Raw genomic sequence first — 23,752 nt, 5'->3', positions numbered from 1 at the left:
GGGTCTTCCCTCGTAAGGGATCTTTGGCTGCAGAGAGCAAAATTAATTTGGGCTTGTAATCAAGTTGCTCACATAATTAACCTCATTTAGCAACGCATGGCCTGCTGCCGCCACGTCTGTCAGCTCGTTACCAAGCTACCGATGCTGAACTATTGTTCATTACATCGATTAATGTCTTCATTCAATTATTCTATTTCTCTCCAGGGTTTTTGCAGGTTAACCAAGTCTATATTACCCCCAAAAACTCAACAGCTTCGTCTCTTTTCAGAAATCATGACGAAGTTACTCAGATTAATCCGCAGACCTTGTTGTGAGCAGTTTGATATGTTTCATATGGATTATGTTTTTGATTTGGGGGTGAACTGTCCCTTTAAGACTTTTAAAGATATTTTTAATACCACACATATACAACACTTTGGATAGAAGAACACTTTCTGATGATATAATCAACAACAGCATTGCAAAGTAGACTTGGCTGCGCAGCAGAAACATTAATGGTTGGATTGGCAAAATAAAAATGATTACTTCAGTTTGTTCAGTTTTTGCAAAAGAAAAATATAAAATAAAAAGACACTGTGCACTTTTAAAGACCTTCTAAAGAGGGGACTGAATTAGACCTGCAGAAACTGTCTTTCTCCTGCACGCTCTGGTTTTACCTCATTATGCAGAAGAGCAGCATTTCAAAACGACAATGTCTTCAAGTTAAATTCCCGTCACAGACTGGAGGTCATGAAGTCAGCTATGTTTGTCAGCAGAAATCTGTGGTTTAGGGTCACCCAACAAATCATTACTGTTTGTTAATCATTTAATCTATGAAATGTCAAAAAAGACAAGTGGCTATCACCAAATTAAAAAGAAAACATTGATTATTCAATATTTTTTTGTATTTAATGCCATTTTGTTTGCGTAGTTGTAAAAAAAAATATTGATTATCAACAGTTGCAGCAGGGTTCATACACACTTTGAACAATGGATTTCCATGACTTTAAACCACATTTCCATGACCAAACATTTCGTGAAATCTCAGTGTAAACATGAAAATAAGAGAAAATGTAGTATTTAAACAAACAATGTGAATTCCAAAGAATACAGTAAACCTTAAATGAGACACAATAGTTTGATTAAAAGAATAAACATTTATATAGATGCCTGTATGTATGCCTGCTTATATTTTGAGCGTCTTTCTTTTAGAAGCATATCAATTATTTCAAGCTCAGCGTAAATGAACGTCATGAACACATGAATATAACACATTTACATGACTTTTACTAAACCTTTGGGATTTTATTTTTTTCAAGGACTTTTCCAGGCCTGGAAATAACCATTTAAAAATTCCATGACTCTTCCAGGTTTTCCATGACCATAAGAACCCTGTGCAGATTAATGTTCTGCAGTAGTTGATTAATTGATTAATCACCGCAGCTCTAAATGACTTGAACAATAATACAAAATGACAGAATTTCTGTCGCTCTTCGCCCCCTAATAAACTCAGTGAGTTCTGCATCCTCCTCGCCATGTTACAGGAAGATAAAACAGGAAATGAACAACCAACAGGGCGAGTGCATTCCACAAGTAGTTCAGTGCTGTAAATCCTGTTTCTACTGCTTTTTCCTCAACCGATCACCTGCTTGTATCCGATTAGACGCCGTTTCAGAGCTGCTCTGAAGATGAAGCGCTCTTCCTCTTCAGCTGCTTGCTGAACGCAGCTGGCAGAACAAGCTGAGGCCTGTTGTCCATAGATGTCAACAGACAGCGTGTCCTCCTACTTATGTGGCCTCAGCTTTAATCTCCCGCTGCCGTAATCACGTGGAATCAATCAGCCGCTGTGTCCAAATAGTTAATTTGCCACCCGTGTTGTTGGTAATAAATTAATAATTGGAGTAATTCATCAAGCAGGATCGAAATGCGATGGCGAACTCACAGAGAGCGAGCTCGTCCTTTTAGAGTTGCAATAAATAAGGTTCACCTCGCCGGGATGGGAAGAGCGGGAGGTGGAGATTAGGATACTTAAACATGTTTCTGCTCCTGGCAGGTGTCCTAAAACACGCGTGTTTTGTCTGTGGACTTGTGACTTCATGTCTGGAGTGAACCGCTCTGCCTCCGTCTGTTGGGAACGAACAGTTCAAGGCCTCACTGAGACTTTTGCTTCTCACAGCCTCGGCTTCATACCTTTAGAAATAGAGCATCTTTGCAAAATGCAAAACAAATGGACTGCAAATATGTGATGGCCGTTTCAACATCGCTCACTTTTTGTTGATTCAGATACTGACTAATGCAATTTATAATGAAAATAAAAGTGTCTTGGGTTGCAGAACCATTCCATGAATGACAGAAAACCCTATATTATACATTTGACCCCACAATAGGACTAAATTATGTCCCGGTAACATCCTAACCAACGCGTTTATGTTGCTCCTGGAGGGTTAAGTCGGTGGAGTGAGCTGTTTAATAGCTGCTCCTTGGAGTAAACAGGAATGTCAGGTTCAGGCTTTCGCAACAAGATGCCTAAATGTCATTTGAGGTTTGGGGATAATTATAGAGAATTAGTTCTAGACGTAGTTCCGATCGACGTCTGAGATGTTATTTAACGTGCATCGTCAAATTAAATAAAAAAACATCACGCATCTTGTGTTTTGTCCTAAATCTCAGCTCGTAAATCAAAACACGTTAGACTTTTGGCTGACGTTGGAAGTGACGTCACGTAGCTTGTTACGTTCGTGGATACGCAACTGGCGTAACGCTGGTGAGTTTAGAAACGCTGGAAAGTGTGAGCGAGATGCTTTTTAGGATGTTTTTTTTTTTAGGAGATTCACGTTCACAACTCGAGGAAGAAACTCCGTCAAAGACTAATTCATATTCAGAGATTAAAAACACTTTTTTTTAAACTTCCTGAGCGAAACGTCAACGTCACGTTACGGGTCGCGGATTCACAGCAAACTGACGACGTTTTAGTCTCCACACTTTATTAAAATAAAACAAACGATATCTATGGCGCACTAATGCCACATGTTTATGAATACTAGCTGTACCTTCACTGCGCTGCTCGGTCCGCCTTCCTTCCTGGTCCTGCTCCGCTGCACTGGGGCTTTTTCCGGTGCATCGCCCTCTGGTTCCTGTCGACTAGGCTCGGGATTAACGCTCAAATTAAAGTTTATATATATATATATATATATATATATATATATATATATATATATATATATATATATATATATATATATATATATAATCTCCTGACCAAAGTACATTTAAAAAATACTTTAAATCATCACTTTCATTATGACAGGGTAATTGACCTAATTAGAGCAGTGGGGGTCCTGTTCAAGTAAACATGTTTAAAGTTGTTATATAGCTGATATAGAGTATTTCATTCAAGTTAAAATAAATGTGCTTAGGGTGGTCTGGTTGTATTAAATCGTTTCGAGGTGATATATCTGGTGGAGAGAGAGAGAGAGAGAGAGAGAGTGTGAGAGAGAGATTTAATTATGGTTGCCTTCACCAACACGTCACAAAGATAAATTAAATATATGTGTGTCACGTCATTAAGGACTTTCTGAACCGGATATTTGTTGTATGTGGGTGATTAATAAAGTACTGGCTTCCTCCTATACACATGTGTTGCTTCCTTGTTCCCTGCACCAACCAGTCGGGTCTATTTTGAGGGGGTTATTCGCAATGTTTAAACATTTTAACGACCAAATGATTTTCATCAATCAATCAATCGAGAATAATCTATAATCTTATACATTTATAAAAATCCATTGATGTTCAAAGATTTAATTTCTGTATTGAATCCACTAGATGGGGCTCCATCCATGGTTGTGTTTTCTCTGGAGGACCAATGAAGATTGAGAGTGTATGATGTGTGTGACTTTAATAACATACTGGACGTTTGTGCCCTTTAATCTTTGGCTTCGTGGATCATTTTGCTTTTTTTCTTCTCTTGAATGCTGTGCTTTCATGGGTTCAAGTGTGATTGCTGTATTTTGCTGCTTTGCTACAATGATTACAATGCAATAACTTGTTTTGTTTTTTGCATTCCTCCATGGTCAAGGACACCTCTGGGTGCAGGTGCGCTGTCCTTGTGGGTTCAACTTGGAGTCTGGTGCATGGAGCCAAATCCAGGGCAATAGTTTTGTTCATTTGAAAAAAAAAGTTTTGAACTCGAACAAATAAGATTTGAAACTGTAAAAAAAGTGAAAGTTGAAAATATAAAATATGTTACTGAAAACTGGAAACAAAATCTTTTATTAAAAAAAACAACAACTAAGAACTAAATCAAAATGATATGTAATCCCCAAAAACTGTTCATACACTTTATCAATAGTTCAAAGTTCAAGACCAAAATTTGAATGTTCAGGTTCAAATCTGTTCCTCAAATGAACAAAACTATTGCCCCAGGTTTGGCTCTAACTGGTGGAGCCATCTGGGGGTTTTGGTTCCAGTGCAGGTTCCGCAGCAGACGTGAAGCATCCTGGTGACGAGTCCCCGGCTGTGCTCAAGTCTACATCCCGAGCAGGTAAACGCAGTCGAGGTTGCAGCCTCGTCCACCTGGGTGGCGTTAGCTCCAGTGGGAGGGAACATACAGTAACAATATTGAAGGGAATCCAATGAGGATGCAGCATGGACGGTGCGCTCCCCCCTCCCCTCGGCCCCAAAGGGCCCTGCCTCCTCAGCGGACCACTGGGCCCGACGCACCGGATTTGAGAGTCTGTGTGCGCGTGGGGTCGCTTAAAGAGATGCGCCGACCAGACGGCACAGACTTTCTCCGTTGAAGAATCAGCGAGATGAAGAGCAGCGCCAACCCGGCACCATGCGCTCCAGGCTCCCACGGACCGCCTGCCTATTGCGACTCGCTGCGCTCTGCATCCTTCTCTCGCACACTGCTGCTTATTTTGGGTCAGCCGATTTTTCCTTTTTCCACTTCTGCCCATCGCGTTACTTGATTGATTTGTTGTTTTAACTCTTAGAGGGCATCAAAACGGCAACCACTACACAGTTGAGCCAAATTACGCACGCGTAATTGTGCGCAAACTATTCAGGTGCATTGCCATTGCGTTGCGTTGCTCGAATCCGCTACAGTTTTGCTAATTGTCGTGCTAATTTGTTACAATAAACAATCATCACCACCGGTGGTAATTTAAGATGCATCTTCAACAAGTTCATTTTAATCACGTGACTTTACTGCGCGTTTTTCCTGGATTTGTTAAACTGCAGTTTATTTAATCCGGAAACGGGTTTCTATTGTTTAGGTATTATCAACTCAAATTTAAATAATCAAAACAAAAATCGCTTTAATTTACTGACGGAGTAAATTAACAGGTTCAGGTGGCAGTGTAAATCAAAGTCACATGTTTTCATAAAGTTTAAAAATTATTAGAATTTTTTTAATAATCAAAGGCTTACTTATATGCAACTCACCTGCTTTACACAATTTCAATTTATTTTTCCCCTTCTTCTTTTCTCTCCACTCCAAGGCTGACCGGTCGGGAGCCCTTCGTGTTTTTACCTGGTCCCTTTTCAAATGAAGCTCCGACGGGCAAGGCCCACCTGAAGCAGTGCGAGCAGATGACTCTGACCCGGCGGCAGAAGAGGCTGTGCCGCCGGGAGCCCGGCCTGGCCGAGACGCTGCGGGACTCGGTGCGCCTCAGCCTCCTGGAGTGTCGCTACCAGTTCAGGAACGAGCGCTGGAACTGCAGCCTGGACGGCCGGGGGAGCCTTCTGAAAAGAGGTGAGCCTGAAACTTTCCAGTTATGTGTCTTTATCTTTAATGCACTTCAAATGAGACAGATCCATGGCTGCCCGCTTTTTCTTTTCATCTTCATCCCTCACTTAGATGACATGCGGTATCTCTCACGAGTGTCTCTGAGCAGGACACCAATAAGATACATTTGCCTGCCGCTCGTGGCAACATCAAATTATCTGCAACAACAAAAGTAGCGAGAGAGAGAGAGAGAGAGAGAGAGAGAGAGAGAGAGAGAGAGAGAGAGAGAGAGAGAGAGAGAGAGGATGAGCCAATTGTTTCTCTCTTTTGGAGCCAAGACTGGAGGCACTTATCAAACATGATTGATGTCTATCTTTAATAACTTATTTATATTGCCTGTGGTTTTTTATTATTAATGGGGCGATAAGCCACATGACAACACAGATATGTGATAAAAGGTGAACATCTGAAGTTACATTTTTATGTAGAACCGTGTAATACATATCACAAAAAATATCAGTGTATATATTAGGTTATGGCTTTAAGAATAACAATATAAACACAATAATCAGTTGTTGTTTGTGGTTGCATGTCATGTGATCACACACTTTATCCACAGTTTACTTTTCGCTTCACTAATTTTGCAAATCAGTGTCAAGAATTTAAACAGTTTTTAGTTGTGCTGCATTCGGAGACGTTTTTTATACGTTTTTATATGTATTAGTTATTTAAAGTTATTCTCGTGTTCCTTTTTCTTTTATTCTATTTTGTCCCTCGACTTCATGGAACCACTAAAAAGAGTTTTCTAAAAGTTGTGCACTTTAATTCTTTTTTAATGACCTGATACAACCATTGATTAACTTCGCTTGAGAAAAAAAAAATAGAATAAATCACCATATTGAAGAACGCTCAAGTCCCCTGCACAGAAAATGCTTTATGCATATGGATATCAGTGTGGGGGAGAACATGAACAGGTCAGCATGGAGGTAATGAGGGAGTAGAAAGCCAAGAAATGTGGTGCGGTGGAGTGCGCTCGGGCCCTGTGGTTATTTTTATCTCGGGAAAGCGCCCATTCCCAGAGGAAAAGGGTGGCACGATTACCCACTTTCATCTGGGGAAAATCCTTCCTAGTCAAAATAATAATTAATTGGATCAAAATATACCGTGGTGACGGCTCCGGGTGAAGCAAATAACAGTGCGTAACCCAAAGGAAAGGTCAGAAGAGGAATTATGACACAAGAAAACTTGCAGAATAATATTGTGGTCCTAAACCATGACAACGTAGTGAGCTCTTTGTAAACATTTTGGCTTGAAGGCTTACCAGTGGCACAAAAGACATGTTTCTGATGGTAAACTGTGATTTAATCCCTTAAGCTATACAGTGTGTGTTTTGATTGGCACAAATAGCATTTAAAGCTCTGTAAATATGTCTTTTTGTTGTTGTTGTTGTTGTAAATATATAGATAAAAACAAACTGCTGTGCATTATAATTCGCTAACAAAAATGGCCTTTCACATCGATCCCAGCGTTCAAGGAGACCGCCTTCCTGCTGGCGGTGTCCTCGGCGGCGTTGACCCACGCGCTCGCCAAAGCGTGCAGCTCCGGCCGGATGGAGAGGTGCACGTGCGACGACTCCCCGGGCATCCAGCACCGAGAAGCGTGGCAGTGGGGGGTCTGCGGCGACAACCTGAAATACAGCACCAAGTTCCTCAAGAAGTTCCTCGGCCAAAAGAAGGTCAGCAAGGACCTGAGGGCTCAAGTCGACGCCCACAACATCAACGTCGGAATTCGGGTGAGTGCGAACAAATAAACACAAAAGTGTTGAGCGTAAATATCCCTCCCTCCCTCCTCCCTACTCCTCGTCCCTTTATGGCAACATCATAAACATCATCTGTACCTGAGCCGCAATTATCTCAGTTAGTTGGGCTGCAATTGTACATAATAATTACACCTCTACTACATTTCCAGCGCCATCAGAGGGTACAGAATTGTAATCCTCGCAGTACCCGCCAGACAAACGCCTCCTTATTTGTTGCCCATGGTGGATAACACGGAGGCAGAGGGTGAGGCAGCGGAGCAGGGAGACAGCGCGGCTGTGGGATCGCTGGAGCCAGGTGTTCTCAGACATGATAAAGCTTGCTGTGCGGGCCTACAGAAAATTAAAGGTCTCGTGTCGGAGAGAACGATTATAACCGTGGCCTCTTTTTAATATACGAGCGAGCGTTCTTTTCCACTTACTGGATCCCCATGTGCTCTTCATAAATCCGCCTAATGTTCATAAGCACCACTCTGAAGCGGCAGGCCCCCCCGGGGGGGGGGGGGGGGGGTCCCACTCCTGCAGCTCACACCTTTTTGGTCGAAAGAAAAGAAAACAGGAAGAAGCCGAAGGAAGCAATCTTATCTCATCTTCGCCGAGTTTAAAGGTTTCGCTCACTTTACGCGGGCCGAGAGGAGATCGCGAGCCGGGTTAACAAAAAAGACGTGAAGTGGTCTGCGGCCCCTTCGCCTCTCAGTAATGGTGCTCTGAAGGCCCCTGAGGGGTTCATACCTGCAAAGGGAGGAACTGAGCAGCACTTCTCTACCCAGAATACCCTCTGGCTCCCACTGTGTGACCTGTCTCTGGCCCCCGCCAAGACAGCGGCTCTCAGGCTGAGTGATCGCGCTCTCATCGCTGACCATCAAGCTCAGTGAACTATTCACCTAAAAACCAAGGGGGCCACCGATGCTGAACCCACTGCTACAAATTTGTTTTTTTGGCACTTCTTTGCGCACAAATTCTTATCAATGTTTTTTTTCCGTGAGTAGGCATGTACAAAGAACAGGGTGGAGAGATTCCACTGTCTGCACCGTTTGTCACCTCCGCCTCGGGCGTTAGGAAGGAGAGACAGGAGAGGAGCAGACGGGAGCTAGTTTCAACACATTGAGGGGAAAGAAAAAGAAAAAATTGCAAGAGCTGTCCAAGTGAGAAATGTGCGTTAAATGAAATATGACATTCTGAGCAGTCCCCCCTCAATCCATTATGTCAAAATTGTTGACTGAGGTGGTCTAAAGGCACACTATCCGCAGACCACCACCCCTCACCTCCTACCCAGCCTGCAGGAAACTGTCTCAGTCTGTCCAGATAGATCTCCCAGATAAGAGTAATGAATCAAACTGCAAGAACTGACACTTTTTGTCCCCCCCTCCCTCCCTTGCTCTCCTCCCTCCACCTCCTCCTCCTATCTCAGGCGGTGAAGAGCGGTCTGAAAACGACCTGCAAGTGTCACGGCGTCTCCGGCTCTTGCGCCGTACGGACTTGCTGGAAGCAGCTGTCTCCCTTCCACGACACCGGGCGGCTGCTGAAGTACCGGTACGACACGGCGGTGCGAGTGCTGAGCGTCACCAACGCGGCCACCGGGGAGACGGAGCTCGCCGGGCCCCGCCGCCACGGCCAGAGCCTCCGCACCACCGACCTGGTCCACCTGGAGGACTCGCCCAGCTTCTGCAGGCCCTCGCGCTACTCCCCGGGCACGGGCGGCCGGTCCTGCGCCAAAGACACCAGCTGCCAGAGTCTGTGCTGCGGACGCGGCTACAACACGGCCATGCGCCTCACCAGCCTGTCCTGCCACTGCCAGGTGCGCTGGTGCTGCCACGTGGAGTGCCAGACGTGCGTCCGAGAGGAGGAGGTGTACACCTGCAAAGACGCGTAGCGGAACGACGAGGGAGAAGAAGTGGAGGCCGTTGTGCAAAAGACTTGATCCATTGGACACACCGAGGGGTCCCTCCTCCTCCTCCTCCTCAGACCTCCAGTCTCACCTGCATGTTATTTGGGGAGGAATACACGACATGTAACATTTTAACAATGCTGGTTATTTGCTAATCATCACCAGATTTGATACGCAGCAGCTCACTGTAGGTGAGGATGCTTTCAAACCACTCTGCTTTTCCTCTCGCTGGATGCACTGAAATCCCACTCCTGTTGGGACGGAGGGAAATGAGCTCTTCAAACCGGTACTGGACTGGACTGGATGTCAAACCCCCGTCTGCAGGGGAGCTCTGGCAGTGACTTTGTTGTGTTGGCCCGTTTTCCACTTGACTATTTATTGTATCAGTCATTGTGTCTGTTGTTTTATACTTTAACCTTCTTGTTATTGCCACTGAGGCTAAAATGGCCTTAAAAGGAATCCACCTGTCTGTCTTTCTGTCTGCTGTGGAGACATTTCTGATTAAACAAGCACTTACTGTAAGTTGCTCTTGCTACATATGATGCAAAGTTCATAATTAATCATAGACATTAGAAGAAGAGGCAGTGTGTAGGTCGAACATGTATGTCTCAACAGAATCACTGGAAGCTTTGAGGGGTAACATGCATTAACAGGGCTGCTGTGTAAAGACACACGCTGGGTTTCAGTTGCTCTTATGGAAATGTTTATGGAAATCTCTCCATGTCACCTAATGTGTGCTCAACAAAACAAAGGGAAAATACCCGCGGTAAAAGAGAGAGGGAAGACCAAACAAAAGAATGATGAACGCTTAATATCTGGAAACACACCAACCCTGCTCTTAAGTTTCTTCTATGTATCGAAGCGCACTACGCTGTGCTTTCAAGTTTCAAATTGGTCCTTTAAAGTCTAATTTGGCCACATCGTTGTTCTGAATGCCTTTGAAGTGGGATAATCGTGCTCCTTACTTTCCCCAAATTGCTAATCAAAGAAATTCCCCATGTTTACTCACTTATCCTTACATCAGGACCACTCACATGTGTCCGTGTGCGCGGGTCAAAAGTGCACGTCGCACCCAAAGGCTTCATTTTATCGGCCACTTTGTGTTTTGTTTGAGTGATTCTGAACTGTATATATGATATGAATATAACTCATGCCGGGGCTCCAGGCGTATGACAATGTGGAATCGTAATTTTCTACCTCACTTCATCTTTTGGCAAAATATCAGTAAGATTTATGAGCTATGCAGAGTTATGCCCTGTCCTTTGTTTTAAAGATCGTATTTTAGATTTTTTTTTTTTGTACAGCTCTTTTGAATTTGGTTATGCATATCACCACATCTCAAATGCTTTAAAAAAAAAAGTTTTATCCTGTTGCATTACACTCTTATTTAAAATAAATAAGATTGACGAATGAAGATGCATTTGTAAGAGCGATGTGTTTTGTTGTGTCTCGATCAGTCGGCCGCAGGAGGTCACACACACACACACACACACACACACACACACACACACACACACACACGCAATAGCAATACACCTGCCTGAAACTCTGCACCCTCTGCCCTCCTTTTCATCTGAAAGGACTGTGGTCTCGCTGCATCACCCTCAACCGCACAGTAAAAAGGCGGCGGGCGGCGGGCCGGGCGGTTGGGTGCAGGACACGCACACAGGTGTTGTGCCTGGAGCAGAAACCACGACGGCAATCATAATGGCGACGGTGACTCAGGAGAATGCCGAGCAGAGCGCTTGACCCCCGTTAGAGAGCAACACCGGGCTCCTCCAGAACGACGATGAGAACCGTTTACGTGCCATTATGCGTGAATCATAACTTTCCACTCATTTGCAGTGAACCTACAGCACACAGAGGTCTTATTGTATGAGGTTGTGCTTTTGATGTTGCTCTCTAATTACTGTGATTACACATTATTATTCCTTATTAGAACATCAACCGAATACCCCAAGTATTGCAGGGAATTAGAGGACAATTTCTAAATTACAAAGCGTTTTTTTTCTCTCACAGATTTAATGACTTTAAGAATGTCTCTGGAATGGATGTACAGTTTATTATATTGTTGGAGCAAATTATGTCTCAGTGTGATGAGTATGCTGCATGCCTCAGGGGCAGAAATCAGCAGATGTTACGAAACGAAAAACAGCGATAAAACTATGAGATGAGCCAAATGTTAGTCAATTTCAGACATAATAAAAAGGGTTAATGGATAAGGCTCAAAGGTCTTCCTCATTTAAAAGATATATTCATCTTCGATCTTTCTACGTATATCTTGAAATCAAACATTGTCAATTATGTAAAGCTAAAATCCTTTGAAAGTTACTTTTAAACTTTTTATTTAATTTTACATTTTCAACAGAGGAGCACATTTCCTGACATGGGATAATAAATATTAAATAGAAAAGGAAATTACTTTTTTTTAATTTTCTCAAATCTGATCACATCTTTCCAGAATGAAAATCGATTTCAAAATGTGGTTATTTGCAATTGTTTCCAATGAATTGATGGATCAAGTAATACTTCATAGGTTGAGGTAATTCTCACGCTTCCAAAGTTAAAAACACTATTTAAAACCCTCTAGATTGGCTGAAAAACTCATTTTCACAAAGAACACAAGGCTGTTTTCCAAGGACATTTTTGGTTTTCGCTGGACAGCTACAAAATGCTTTTGTCTATCTAATAACAGCATTATATTGCCAATATAAACCTGTGCTTGTATCCTTTACTTCAATATTAATTTCCCCTCTTAGACAATAAAGTTGAAAACTACAGTTCAGTGATACATAAATGCGTCAGCCGGCAGGTCAAACGAGTTCATACTGACTCACTATATTAACTCCTCATATTATAATAGTGCGGATCAATATTTAACTTTATTCAACGTGAATGCTGTATTTAAAAAAAAAAAAGAAGAAAAAAAAGCCAGGCTGGACCGGGGTTGAGATATTGAGGGACATGAAGGAAAAAGATGAGGATGGAGGGATGAGAGGGGATAGTTTTCGGCCCCGGGAGGCCGATCCCCCGCTGCTGCTGTTGTTGTTTTATAATGAACTCCTAAAGCCTTCATTTCCCTCGCTACCCCGAGCGGAGGGGGTGCAGCGATGGGGGCTGCTGAGTCCACAGCCGGATTCGCACGCACAAGCCCCGAGGGCGGCTGCTTTGAGCGGGGGGGGTTGGACGGAGCCGGGGTGCAAGCTCCTGTGTGTGTGTGTGTGTGTTGAAGCAGTCCTGACAGGAGACAGGTGAGGGCAGAGAGGCTTTTTGCATACCTGCCGTGTGCACACCTGTGGTCACTTCAGCAGGAGTGTGTGTGTGTTGTCAGGTTTCCCTGTGCGGGCCGTCGGCCTGCTGGAGCTTCTGGAGCTGCTCCGCTGTCCCCCTGAGACACGGGATGACACAGACGATGTGGGTGGACGCTGGCGGTAACACTACCTGTCTGCGTCGGCCTGGTTCAGGTAAAGGTTACCGCGGCGCTGCAGCAGCTCACGGCTCTGATGGATGAAGATGAATTGGCGTGCCAGGGCCGAGGCTTTTTTTTTTTTTAGATATGTATTATACTTGCTTTGCTTGGCCAACACAAATATATAATTAGTATTCAAAGCAACATACATAACTTTCAGGTTTATACATCAGCCATTTGCGTAAGAACTGGAGATGTTAACTGAAGCGTGGGAGGCTTGGTCGATACTTTGCTCAAGGACACAAAGCGCAATCCCGTCCTGTAATCGGAACCTCGGAGCCTCGGGTCAAACATCTAAACCCGACAAGACTTCCGCCTCTGAGGAGAAGCTGCTCAGATAGCATCAGTGCCGGGCCTAATCCCGAAAAGAAAAAAAACACCTCGACAACATGGCACAGAGAGAAAATTAAATGATGCGGAGGATGAGGAGCGGCATTGATTTGGTGCAGAAGACGAGGGAACAGAGAGAGAGAGACAGAGAGAGACAGAGAAGTTGTGAATACGGCATGGGGTAGGAATTTGGAATGTGAAATGACTAATGCAATTGCTCAACCCACAACAAGAACATGCACTGCCTAGAGCTATGACAAGGCTGAGTGCATACCTCTATGGGGGGGCCGAACGCAGAGGCTCTGGACGGGATGGTGGCTGAGCTCCTCACAGCGGCTGGGGAGAAGGTGTCTACGTGTGACGGTCAATTGAGCGGGCGGCGGGGTTGAAATGATGGATTCTCACCTGCCGACAGAGAGAGAAAGAAAGAAAGATGAGCGAAGAATACAACTTTATTACAGTATGAATAGTAATGTAAGCAGACACAAAGAAAAAAAACAGTATTTTCAGAGGAATTCTGCTGCGTCGATCAGAGCTGAAAGGATTCGTCGATTCATTGATCAACAGAAAACTAATCAGCTTTTATTTTGATAAGATTTCAGTTCATTTATAATTTCTATTTGAGTGGAAACAATGATATGGTGCTTACAATTTAGCAGTCTGGAGTCTTTTTGCTAATACATAAGCTTCAGATTTTAATATTGTGTGCATAGGTCCATTTGTTGTGTATAAAATCTGTATTAGAATTTCTTTTGCCAAGAAAAAAAAATGCCCCAAATTGTTTTCATTCCAGTTATTCAAAAAAACATCAACATTGGCAGGCTTTCTTTGACTTCAACATTCAACAAAATATCTCTGTTATTTTGGAGTGTTGGTCGAGCAAAACAAGCAATTTAAAATATGTCAGCTTGGGGCTTTTGGAGATTCTGATGGCCATTTTTTTTTACCATGGCTCGACAATAAAGGCCACGTTGGTCCCCCACTTCTCAACAACTGCTTGATGGATCGCCATAACATTTCATGCAGACATGCATGGTCCCCAGATAATGAATCCTACTGACTTTGGTGAACTTATATAACTGTTTGTGTTAACGATCCTGCAGAGTTTACTTTGCTGCAGACATTGATCACCTTATTTAGCTCATGTTTTTGTGCTTGACCTTGAGAGATCGATGCCTACATTTAAACAAGAAACTGAGCACAGACTCAACAAAAGATCAATAAATCATTGTCCTCGGTACCCGACGACCTGGAACTTAGAGTTTTCTGAGACAAAAGAGATGCTGCTGCCTTTTATTGTGCTCCATGTCAGAATTACTGTTATTTGAATGTCTCGTTTTCCAAAAAACGTATCGGACTCAGAAGCAGGATGAGACGGCTAAAATCAAGGCACACGTCTTTTGTCTTTGACACGTTCAGCACTGGAAACGACAACAACATGGCAACAAATTTGAAAACTGCTCAACAACGGGACCGTGGGGAGTTGCCGCTCCAGTTAGCGGTTAGTGTTCGACGTGTACGACAAGGGAGAGAGGACGCGTCCCTGAGGAGAGGCGTGGGATGTTTCAGTCAGCGCGGAAAGTTGACCATTTACTTGCTGCGTCATGCACGTTAAGAAGTCAAGAGACTCAACACTACTTCAATACTTAAATACCTGCTGAAGTCCCTTCAGCCTCAGCGGAAGCAGCCCATTAGCAAATGCTAATCAGCATTTAGCTCAAAGTATCTCAGTGCCTCAGCGCAGCCTTGCAGAGTCGCATGTGGACAACACTGTTGCATGCAGTATGCATCCAATTGGGAAATACTACTTCCTCATAACACCTGCAACTTGAACTTTGATCCCTTTGCTTATATATCCACTGTGCAAAGGATTGTGGGTCAGATTAGCCAGAAAAGGCCTGCTAGCTTGCATACTGAGAAATGCAAGCTAGCATACTGAGAAATGCGACCAGATGCAGTCAGACATGTCTACTTTTGACAGAATACATTTGACGTACCAAGCATACCGTATATTTATTTGGCATACTAAATATTATGGTAGTATTGATATTGGAATGCACAGTTTGAGTTGTGAGACATTTTTCTGATCAACAGATTAGCCGCTAGAGAAACTCATCGTGGCTGCAGCTCTACCACGTTCACAAAGAGACTACCTGGCGCTGTAGCCTCATTATTAGTCGACTGGTCACACTGACGAGTCGCTAGCTGGCTTTTATTCAACAAAAGTGCATTCAAATCCTAAATAAGATGTTTCCAAGAAACATACTTGTCAAATGAAGCAAAGACAAACACAGAAAATGGTTGAATGAGGGCCGAATGCTTGAGTTATGTGGCTGAAGACAAAGTGCATAGTACAAGAGTGCAGGAGTGCTTGTGAATTGATTTAACACAGCAAAGATGCCCCCCACCTCCTCCCACTGGGAAACTCCTGGGGGAGGAGGTTCCCATGCTGCTCCACAGAAACACCTGCAGCGCAAACAGCAGGGTCTACATTGCAGCCGCTGCGATAGGACATGATAAGACCTTATGCACCTCCATAACTGACTCCCCGTGCTCAATATAATTTACTCCTCTTCCTTTCTCTCAGCTGCACACTCACACACACACGCACACACACACACACGCTCTCTCTCTTTGACCTCCATTACAACCGAAACAAAACTTTCCCAGATCAACAATATCCGATGGAGAGAAAACACAGATAAAGGGAAGAGCAATGTGTCCTCTCAAGCAGCAACAACCCCAGAAGAAGAAAAAAAAAAGGCTGGAATGTTGTCTGTGATTATTTATTTATCTGCGGCAACACAATTATTCTACTTCATGTCCTTTCAGTGATCTAACTCATTAAGTCGTCACTGTCATTCAAAAAGATTTACAACAATGGGCCATTAAACACATTTTGAGCTCTGTGAAGCGCACACTTGCGTACGAGTCCATCAGGAGAGTGCGGTTGCAGCTGTCAGGCCGGGGAAGCCCGGCGCAGCGCTGCGTGCCATGCTGCTGTTTGCATTCCCATCTCGGCTGAGCCCGTCATCCGACCACAGGGCTGGACGGCATCTCTCATCCCCAGAGGTCTGGGTGTCACAGGTGGCATGGCCACAGGGCTGTGTGTGCGCGTGTGTGTGTGTGTGTGTGTGTGTGTGTGTGTGTGAGAGTCTGACAGCTGTATGATCACGCTGAGCTCTCGGAGGTCAGACTAACTAAAGCTGAGAGGAAGAACAAGAGCGGGAAACCACGAGGCCGATCTTCTCTTTTCCACACTCTATAAATGAAAATTAAAATGAAAAATGACATAAATAGGCTGACATTAAAGAATATCAGTAAATAACTACTGTGTGTGACTCCAAACAACCGACAGCCATGGACAGATTATGAGACAACAAAAGGCCCCTGGACACAGACATGGAAAAGGGCCCCCACCTCTCCTTTATGTATTGGAAACAAAACAACTGCAGGAGTTGTTTTGTGTCTCCAAGTAGTGTCTGGTAGTAACAGGTAGTTGTCTTTTTTTGGTCGCTTCGCATCTCTTTTTGGTCGCTTTGCATCTCTTGTTTCGTAGGTCTGTGTAGTTATGCATTGTTGGGGATGTTCTGCATCTCTTAATGGCTGTTTTGTGTCTCTTTGTAGTCCTTTTGCATCTCTTCATAGTCATTTTGCATCTCTTTTTGGTCGTTTTGCATCTCTTAGTCATTTTGCATCCCTTTATAGTTATTTTGCATCTCTTTTTGGTCATTTTGCATCTCTTTGTAGTCATTTTGCACTTCTCTATAGTTATTTTGCAGCCCTTTATAGTTATTTTGCATCTCTTTTTGATTGTTTTGCATCTTTTTATAGTTACTTTGTATCTCTATAGTTATTTTGCATCTCTTTTTGGTCGTTTTGCATCTCTTTATAGTTATTTTGCATCTATTTTTGGTCGTTTTGCATCCCTTTGTAGTCGTTTTGTGTGTATTTGCAGTTGTTTGGGAGTTGTCTTCCTCTCTGTGTGGTTGTTTTGCAACTCTACACAGCTCTTTTGTGTCTATTTATAGTTGTCAGTACTGTCTTTGTAGTTGTTTTGCATCTCTTTTTTCAGATAATCTTGCCTCTCTTAGCATTATTTCAGGTTTTGCACCTTTTCACATGTTATCTGTCTCTTTGTGTCTTGCGTCTTATTAGAATCGTTTTGCATCCGTTGTAGTCGGTTTGTGTCTCTTTGTGTCTCTTTGAGGTTGTTTGACTTTGTGACGTCACTTCATGCAGAAGTTCTGATACTAAACTACCCATCGCCTTCTTACTCTGGTGGGGAGAGGGAGTCTGGCCCCGCCTCTGGACCCTTTTCCCACCAGAACCCACTGAGACACTGGGAGCTTATGAGTTTCTCCTGTCATCTCTGACAGGCCCTCATTTGCTTTCATTCAGCGTCTCATCACGGCTTCAAAGACAAGTGGATCATCTCCCTCGGGGGGAGTGAGAAGATCCGTGTGCCTTCAAAAAATGACTGGCATCCAAAAATTGTTGACCCAAGGCGGTTTTTGCTCCTCATAATTGGCTTCTTCACTCTGTCTGTCTTGGGCAATCATTGGATAGTTATGATGTATTATATTCCCTGGAAAACATCATTAAATACGATGTGTCCAAGTGATTCAACAACGTATCATTTTCTCTTGATGAACAAAACAGTTTTATAGGTGCGGTAGTTACACTTTACGTAACTGCTGCTTTCTTCCTCCCCCAAACAACAACTCTGCTGCCATGTTGTCTCACCAGGATCATCATTATTTCCATTTAATGATGCACCTCAGAAAGAAGAATTATTTTTTTTACTCCACTACATTTATTTGACATCTTGAGTTACTTTTCAGATTAAGATTGTGTCTTTCTAAAGATTACATTATAGATGAATCAATACGAGAAGAAGATAGTTCTCCCTTGACAACATCTTAATACTAATTACATGTTCACGAATCAATTATAATGTATTAGAATAATATATTATATTTATGATAGGCCTATATGGTAGTCACAATACCATTGGGCATTTTGATACCAAAACACCAGTGTACTTTTTATTGATTTTTATTGCATGTTTTCTATTTGTAGAGTTTTAATTCAAGAGGAAATAGCAAAACATCTTGCAATACTGGATCCGAACCAAACAATTAATACATCTGACTTTTGAAAAAGATTCATTTAAATCCCTAAAATAGAGATACAGAAAACTAACAAGCAGACGCATACACACAAATGGGATGTAGCTTCCTCGGTGGAGGTAACTACGGGACAGAACTCAAACTTTGCACCGCGTACGTGCATTAAGCGACAAACGAGGCGAAACCGCATGCGATCTCTCGGTCAGTCGGAGTGACGTGATCGTGCTCCACACCTGGAGACTGGATTCCAGTTTGTGCCCGTGGTGCTCAGGTGTGGAGGAAAACCAGTAAGCTCATCTCATCCTTTCCTCAGGGCTGAAAGATAAAGGACAGACAGAGAGAACCCCGCGACCTTGAGAGAGAGAGAGAGAGAGAGAGAGAGAAAGAGAGAGAAAGAGAGAGAGGGAGGTGAATGTGTCTCATGTACTGTTTGGAAACGGTTGGAAGGGAGAGGCCTTGTTTCTCCCTTTTCTCGGGTTAAAGCTGTGCACATCCAGCCACTGCCCCGGGGATGTGTTATGACAACCGAAAACGGTGAACTGCGAGAGCAAGAAGTGGCATGAACAGACCTCAAGGTTTCTGACATGTGGGGGTGGGTGAAAAGGACCTCTGTTGAGAAGTGTCTAGCCTGAAGATACAACCATCAACTCAAGCACCATCAGGCAGCCAAGGAAAACTGTCTGGGCCGACTTGAGATGTGATCGCTGCGCCGGATGAGGTAAACAAATACAGCCACCACTGGCAAACGGGAGCTCGTGACAGATCGCTGCACTAATCAGGTTAAAGGATGCTTGGATTTGTGTTTCTCACTCCTGGTCGATGGAGGGTTGGAGGAAGGTGATTGAGGTTTTGTGGCGATGCCAGGCAGTGCCCCCAGGATGCTTTTCTTCTCACTAAATCACCAAGGAGCTATTGGGAAATTTTCACAGCTTGTTCTGAGAAATTCAATCTTGCCACTTTCACACAGTACTCGCATCTTCTCAAAACAAACCTCAGACATCCGCCCCTACAGTGACTTATTGAAAAGTTTGATATCATTCGTTTGGGTGTCTCTGGCCGCAGGCGAGGAGGAAACCTCCAGATGGACAGGCAGGAATATTCTGACACCTATCTGTGGAGGAAAAAAAAGAGAGGATCGTCTTATTAGACTGAATCAGGGTGAGCTGACAAAAGCTGGCCCCGGGACATGTTTCACAAAGTCTTTCCTGTCACATGTCTACATGTCAACAGATTATGCTATGTGCTCTCACAGTCTGTCTTGGGTTAGAGGGGAAAGGATCTCTGCTATCACACCTGTCAGCTACGCATTAGAGAATATCAAATATAATGGAAAACATAGCCTGCAGCCTAGATTTAAATGTGGGAAGTTTACCATCAATTGGGTGAAATGTTGACTGTTGTTGTTGTGAGCCATCAGACCTGGATTCAGTGTCCTGGTTCACCTTATTGATATGAAACCAAGAGGCACAATTCATCAACTTAAATACACAATGTGTTTTGGGTTGTGTTTTTTATCCAGTAGTGTTTCTTATGTATTTTGAACCAGACAAATATCGTTAATTAAAATAAATAAACACATATCACAAGTTTCAAGTCAAAATAGGATATCTACTAACTAACTATGGTACAAACGACAGGAAACAAACACTTAAACTTTCTTTACCTCTAAAAAAAGTCAACAAAATAGCCTATATTTCAGTATCTAAAATGAGCACTGCTCATTTACTCCTCTTCTCTCTCTCTCTCTCTCTCTCTCTCTCTCTCTCTCTCTCTCGCTCTTTTAAGTGACGCAGCGCAACTTCCGCTTTCCTACTTCCGTACACAAACTGATGACGTGTACAGTCCACTACCGTTAGCTGGCTAGCCAGCTAGCTGAGCCACCTGTCAGAATAACGGCGTGAGAAACAACGTGTCAACGCAATAAAATAAAAGAAGGATCCAGAAGAGAAGTCGACCAACCAGAGAAGATGGAGTCTCTTTACCACCAGACGAACAAGTGAGTGCGTTTCCATGGTTTCGGGAACTGTTAGCCTCAGCTGGCTAGCTAGCGCGCTAATATCATCATTATTGCTCATTTAAGTTAACCCTCCACACGAGCCGCTCGTGGAAGTTTGTAGGTGTTTGTCTGACTGTGTGTGTGTGTGTGTGTGTGTGTGTGTGTGTTGGCATCAATCGACTAACTGTGTGTTTTTTTTTAAAATTATTATCCTGGATTAGGCAAATCCAGGAGGTGCAGTCGTACATGGGAGATCTGGAGAAGACGGACCGTGAGTCGGTACACTGTGAGTAGACACGTGATCTAAACTCTGTGTGTGATCTGTTTCTTCACGTCTGTTCGGTGGTGACAGGAGAGGAAGAGGAAAAGAGGAAGAGGGGAACTGGTGGGTTTTGTTTTGTGTGGCGGCTGCCTGCTCAATCAGCTCAGAGCCCGGCTGGTGCCAGGACAGGAAGGGCAGGGGTGGGTGCAGTGGCAGCAAACTGGAAGGGCTTCTTCCAGATAATGGTCGGAGCCGGGCGGGAGACACCCCTGCTTCTCCTCCTCCTCTTCCTCCCCTTCCCACATTATGACGTCAACATGTGTTTGAACTAAGTCTATGCACCATGTAATACATTTAGGGACACATTGCACCTGAGTTATACCAAATTAATTCTCTCCTCTTTTTTTTATTTTTATTTCGCTTTCTCATTATTCAAGTGTTAGAGAATGAGCTGCAGGCCAGAACCGACCAGATCTTCAACCAATTAGAACGCCTGGAGATCCTGGCCAGCAAGGAACCGCCGAACCGCCGGCAGAACGCCAAATTGTGAGTCTTTTGAGCGAGTCGGTTGACGGTGACCCCCGAAGCCGTATCTGACGAAGGCAAGGAGGGTGTTAGGGTGTAGGAGAGGAGACGAGCGGACCTGTGGCGACGTGGCTCTGTGAAAACATTTACTCATCGGCGCCGTCATCACCGGCATTCCTGCCGCATTGGGCAAAGACTTGTCTCTGAATTGGGTAAACAGCCCGAGGGGACGCCGGGCGCCCCGTCCCACTTCACTCCTCTGATCTTAGTCGGCTCTAGTCGGGGTCTGAGTGAAGCCAAGGAGAGACTCTGAGAGACTCTTCATTCCAAGCGCATGAGATGTGAGGGGGAAAGAAATGTTCTCATCAGCCAACACAATTAGGAAGTGTTAGAATTCCATGTACGATGTGGTGCAATGATGCTTTGTCGTGAAAGATGTCGAGGAGGTAGACTGGGAGAATGTTTGAGAGGTGAACCAACAGTTCTACTGTTTCCTTTGCGTTCCCTCAGACGAGTGGACCAGCTGAAGTACGACGTCCAACACCTTCGGACCGCTCTGCAGAATTTCCAGCAGCGACGCTACGCCAGAGAGGCCCAGGACCGAGAGAGGGAGGAACTCATGAGCCGGACCTTCACGACCAACGTACGTCACATGTAACCTTCGTAATATTGCTGCTCCAGAGCTCAGGTTGGGTGGAGTGATGTCGGCACTTTATTAGGTCCGAATCCAACATTCAGAGGTCCAAGTCTTCTGATTTAAAAAGAGGGTTGGTACAAATGTGATAGGGCTGCGTGAACTTTGAGTCTGAGTCATGAGTCTGAGTCATGCTGGCTTGTTTATCGCGATGAAATACAAATGTCTCAAGCGAAACAATGTGGAATAAAAAATTAAATTGAAAGGTTTGTTCTTGTCCAATAGGACGCCGATACCTCCATCCCCATAGATGAGACCCTGCAGTTAAACTCCAACTTACACAACGCACACAGAGGCATGGACGACCTCCTGGGCAGCGGCAGCGGCATCCTCAACGGCCTCCGAGATCAGAGATCTACACTGAAGGTGTGTGCGTGTGATTTTAATACAAGACCCACAGATGAAAAATATCCACCAAAATGAAGGATGCTGTCACAGCATCAGATACTCGTTGCACAAATACCAATATTATCGTGATATCTATAGACATGATGACATCAGTCAAATTCATCTTTCACTTTGTCAATTGTGAGTTTTGTCTTTTTTCTGGCAAATAAGTCACCCTTAAAGTATGAGTGTAGGGAGGTGGAGAGAGGCTGTAACAATAATAGTACAAAAACATGATTCAAGAGCTCATATGTGTATAATTATCATTTATTCTTATCGTCAATAAGGGTGCATCACAGCACCTCTTAGTTGCGGGTTAAACTGCACGTTCCCTGACCCAGTTTTCTGGCGTCGACGTGGATCACAATAGTCTTATTGTTGCTCAGCTGGAGGGTGAGTCCTGTTTTCCAGGGAGGAGATGGTCTTCCTGGTTTCGCTCCAGGCCTCCTCTTATCAGGGTGCGTCTGTGTTGTCTAGCCGTGAGAACGCCTTCTGACGGAGCGGCGCGTCAGGGGAGGGCGTCGGCGTCGCAACGTTTCCCAAAAACCAACCAAATTAGTTTGGGTGATTTACAATGCGTTCACGTGAAGCCCAAAAACAATCGTCTTAACGTGTGATCTTCCCTCCGCTCCGCACAGGGGACCCACAAGAAGATGCTGGACGTGGCCAACATGTTGGGGCTGTCCAACACGGTGATGAGACTGATAGAAAAGCGAGCCACCCAGGATAAGTTGATCATGGTCGGCGGCATGCTGGCCACCTGCGTCCTCATGTTCCTGGTGGTTCGATACCTGGGCTGACCGCCGTCCGGCCACAGCGGCTGCCGAGGTCAGCCGTGGACAGTTCTGCAGCGCGGCGTCCCTCATGATATGAAAAGTGACAGAAACGTCAGATATGGGAATTTTATAAATCGTGCCGTTATAGTTTGTTTAACCACCATTTAAATTACTTGGGGCACCTTTTTGTAAAATGCTATCGTTTGATGAAGATCCTCATAAGTCAGTATTTTATTCCACTTGAAGCTCCGATAGAGCAGTGAACTTTGATAACAGGACTCTGCTCTCCTCAAGATCACTGCCACAGATCCAGAATCTAGTCTATCAAACCACTCTGAGGCTGTAAATCACTCAACTGTTTCTAAAAAAACTTATAACTAATCTTCATTCTCAGCTTTTTCCTCCACTGACCAGCTTTTTGTTTTCTATCTGAATCTGTCATTCTGCCTTGTTTGTTCAAAGAGAAATATAAATACCCACAATGCTCCATGTTTCTTTGCATTTTAACTCAACATAGAATAGTTTGTTTTATTTGTTCTGATGTATAATTTCTCTTGGATTATAGCTTTAGACTGGTCTCACTATGTGAGTGACTTAATTATCAATAGAATAAAACATGTTTGATTTCATCTGTGTAACTTCCTCAAATCATTCTGCTGGTAACTTCGCTGCTATTGTGCTTTTTGTTAATTTCCGGCTTTGACAAGTTTATTCACGGTAACTAGGGCGCCATCTAGGGGTTAATCTTTGTCACTGTCCTCCAGATGGAGCGA

The 23,752-nt window shown here is 43.9% G+C and overlaps 3 protein-coding genes across 3 annotated transcripts in view; 2 read left to right on the top strand and 1 right to left on the bottom strand.

The window, feature by feature from the left end:
• arf2a (ARF GTPase 2a) overlaps window positions 1-3,064 on the bottom strand; it is a 7,204-nt gene extending 4,140 nt beyond the window's left edge. Inside the window, exon 1 of the mRNA XM_079233063.1 lies at window positions 3,030-3,064. The gene's annotated coding sequence lies outside the window, so the exon portion shown is untranslated. The remainder of the gene's footprint in view (window positions 1-3,029) is intronic.
• Window positions 3,065-4,813: 1,749 nt separating this feature from the next.
• Window positions 4,814-9,518, top strand: wnt9b (wingless-type MMTV integration site family, member 9B; the record flags this gene model as incomplete). The annotated part of the gene is made up of 4 exons (XM_079233015.1): window positions 4,814-4,899; window positions 5,478-5,731; window positions 7,231-7,496; window positions 8,932-9,518. 4 exons carry the CDS (start codon window positions 4,814-4,816, stop codon window positions 9,391-9,393), a joined length of 1,068 nt encoding a protein of 355 aa, XP_079089141.1. The 3' UTR covers window positions 9,394-9,518.
• A 10,676-nt stretch (window positions 9,519-20,194) lies between these two features.
• gosr2 (golgi SNAP receptor complex member 2) lies at window positions 20,195-23,466 on the top strand. Its single transcript, XM_079233722.1, has 6 exons — window positions 20,195-20,335; window positions 20,557-20,621; window positions 21,035-21,143; window positions 21,633-21,765; window positions 22,042-22,182; window positions 22,842-23,466. The coding sequence occupies exons 1-6, from the start codon at window positions 20,307-20,309 to the stop codon at window positions 23,001-23,003; spliced, it is 639 nt and encodes a 212-aa protein (XP_079089848.1). The 5' UTR covers window positions 20,195-20,306; the 3' UTR covers window positions 23,004-23,466.
• The last annotated feature ends 286 nt before the right edge of the window (window positions 23,467-23,752 follow it).

Source organism: Taurulus bubalis (assembly GCF_910589615.1).
Source record: "Taurulus bubalis genome assembly, chromosome: 17".
Lineage (NCBI taxonomy): Eukaryota > Metazoa > Chordata > Actinopteri > Perciformes > Cottidae > Taurulus > Taurulus bubalis.
Note: the sequence above shows the minus strand (reverse complement) of the source record. Positions and strands in the feature narration are given on the sequence as shown.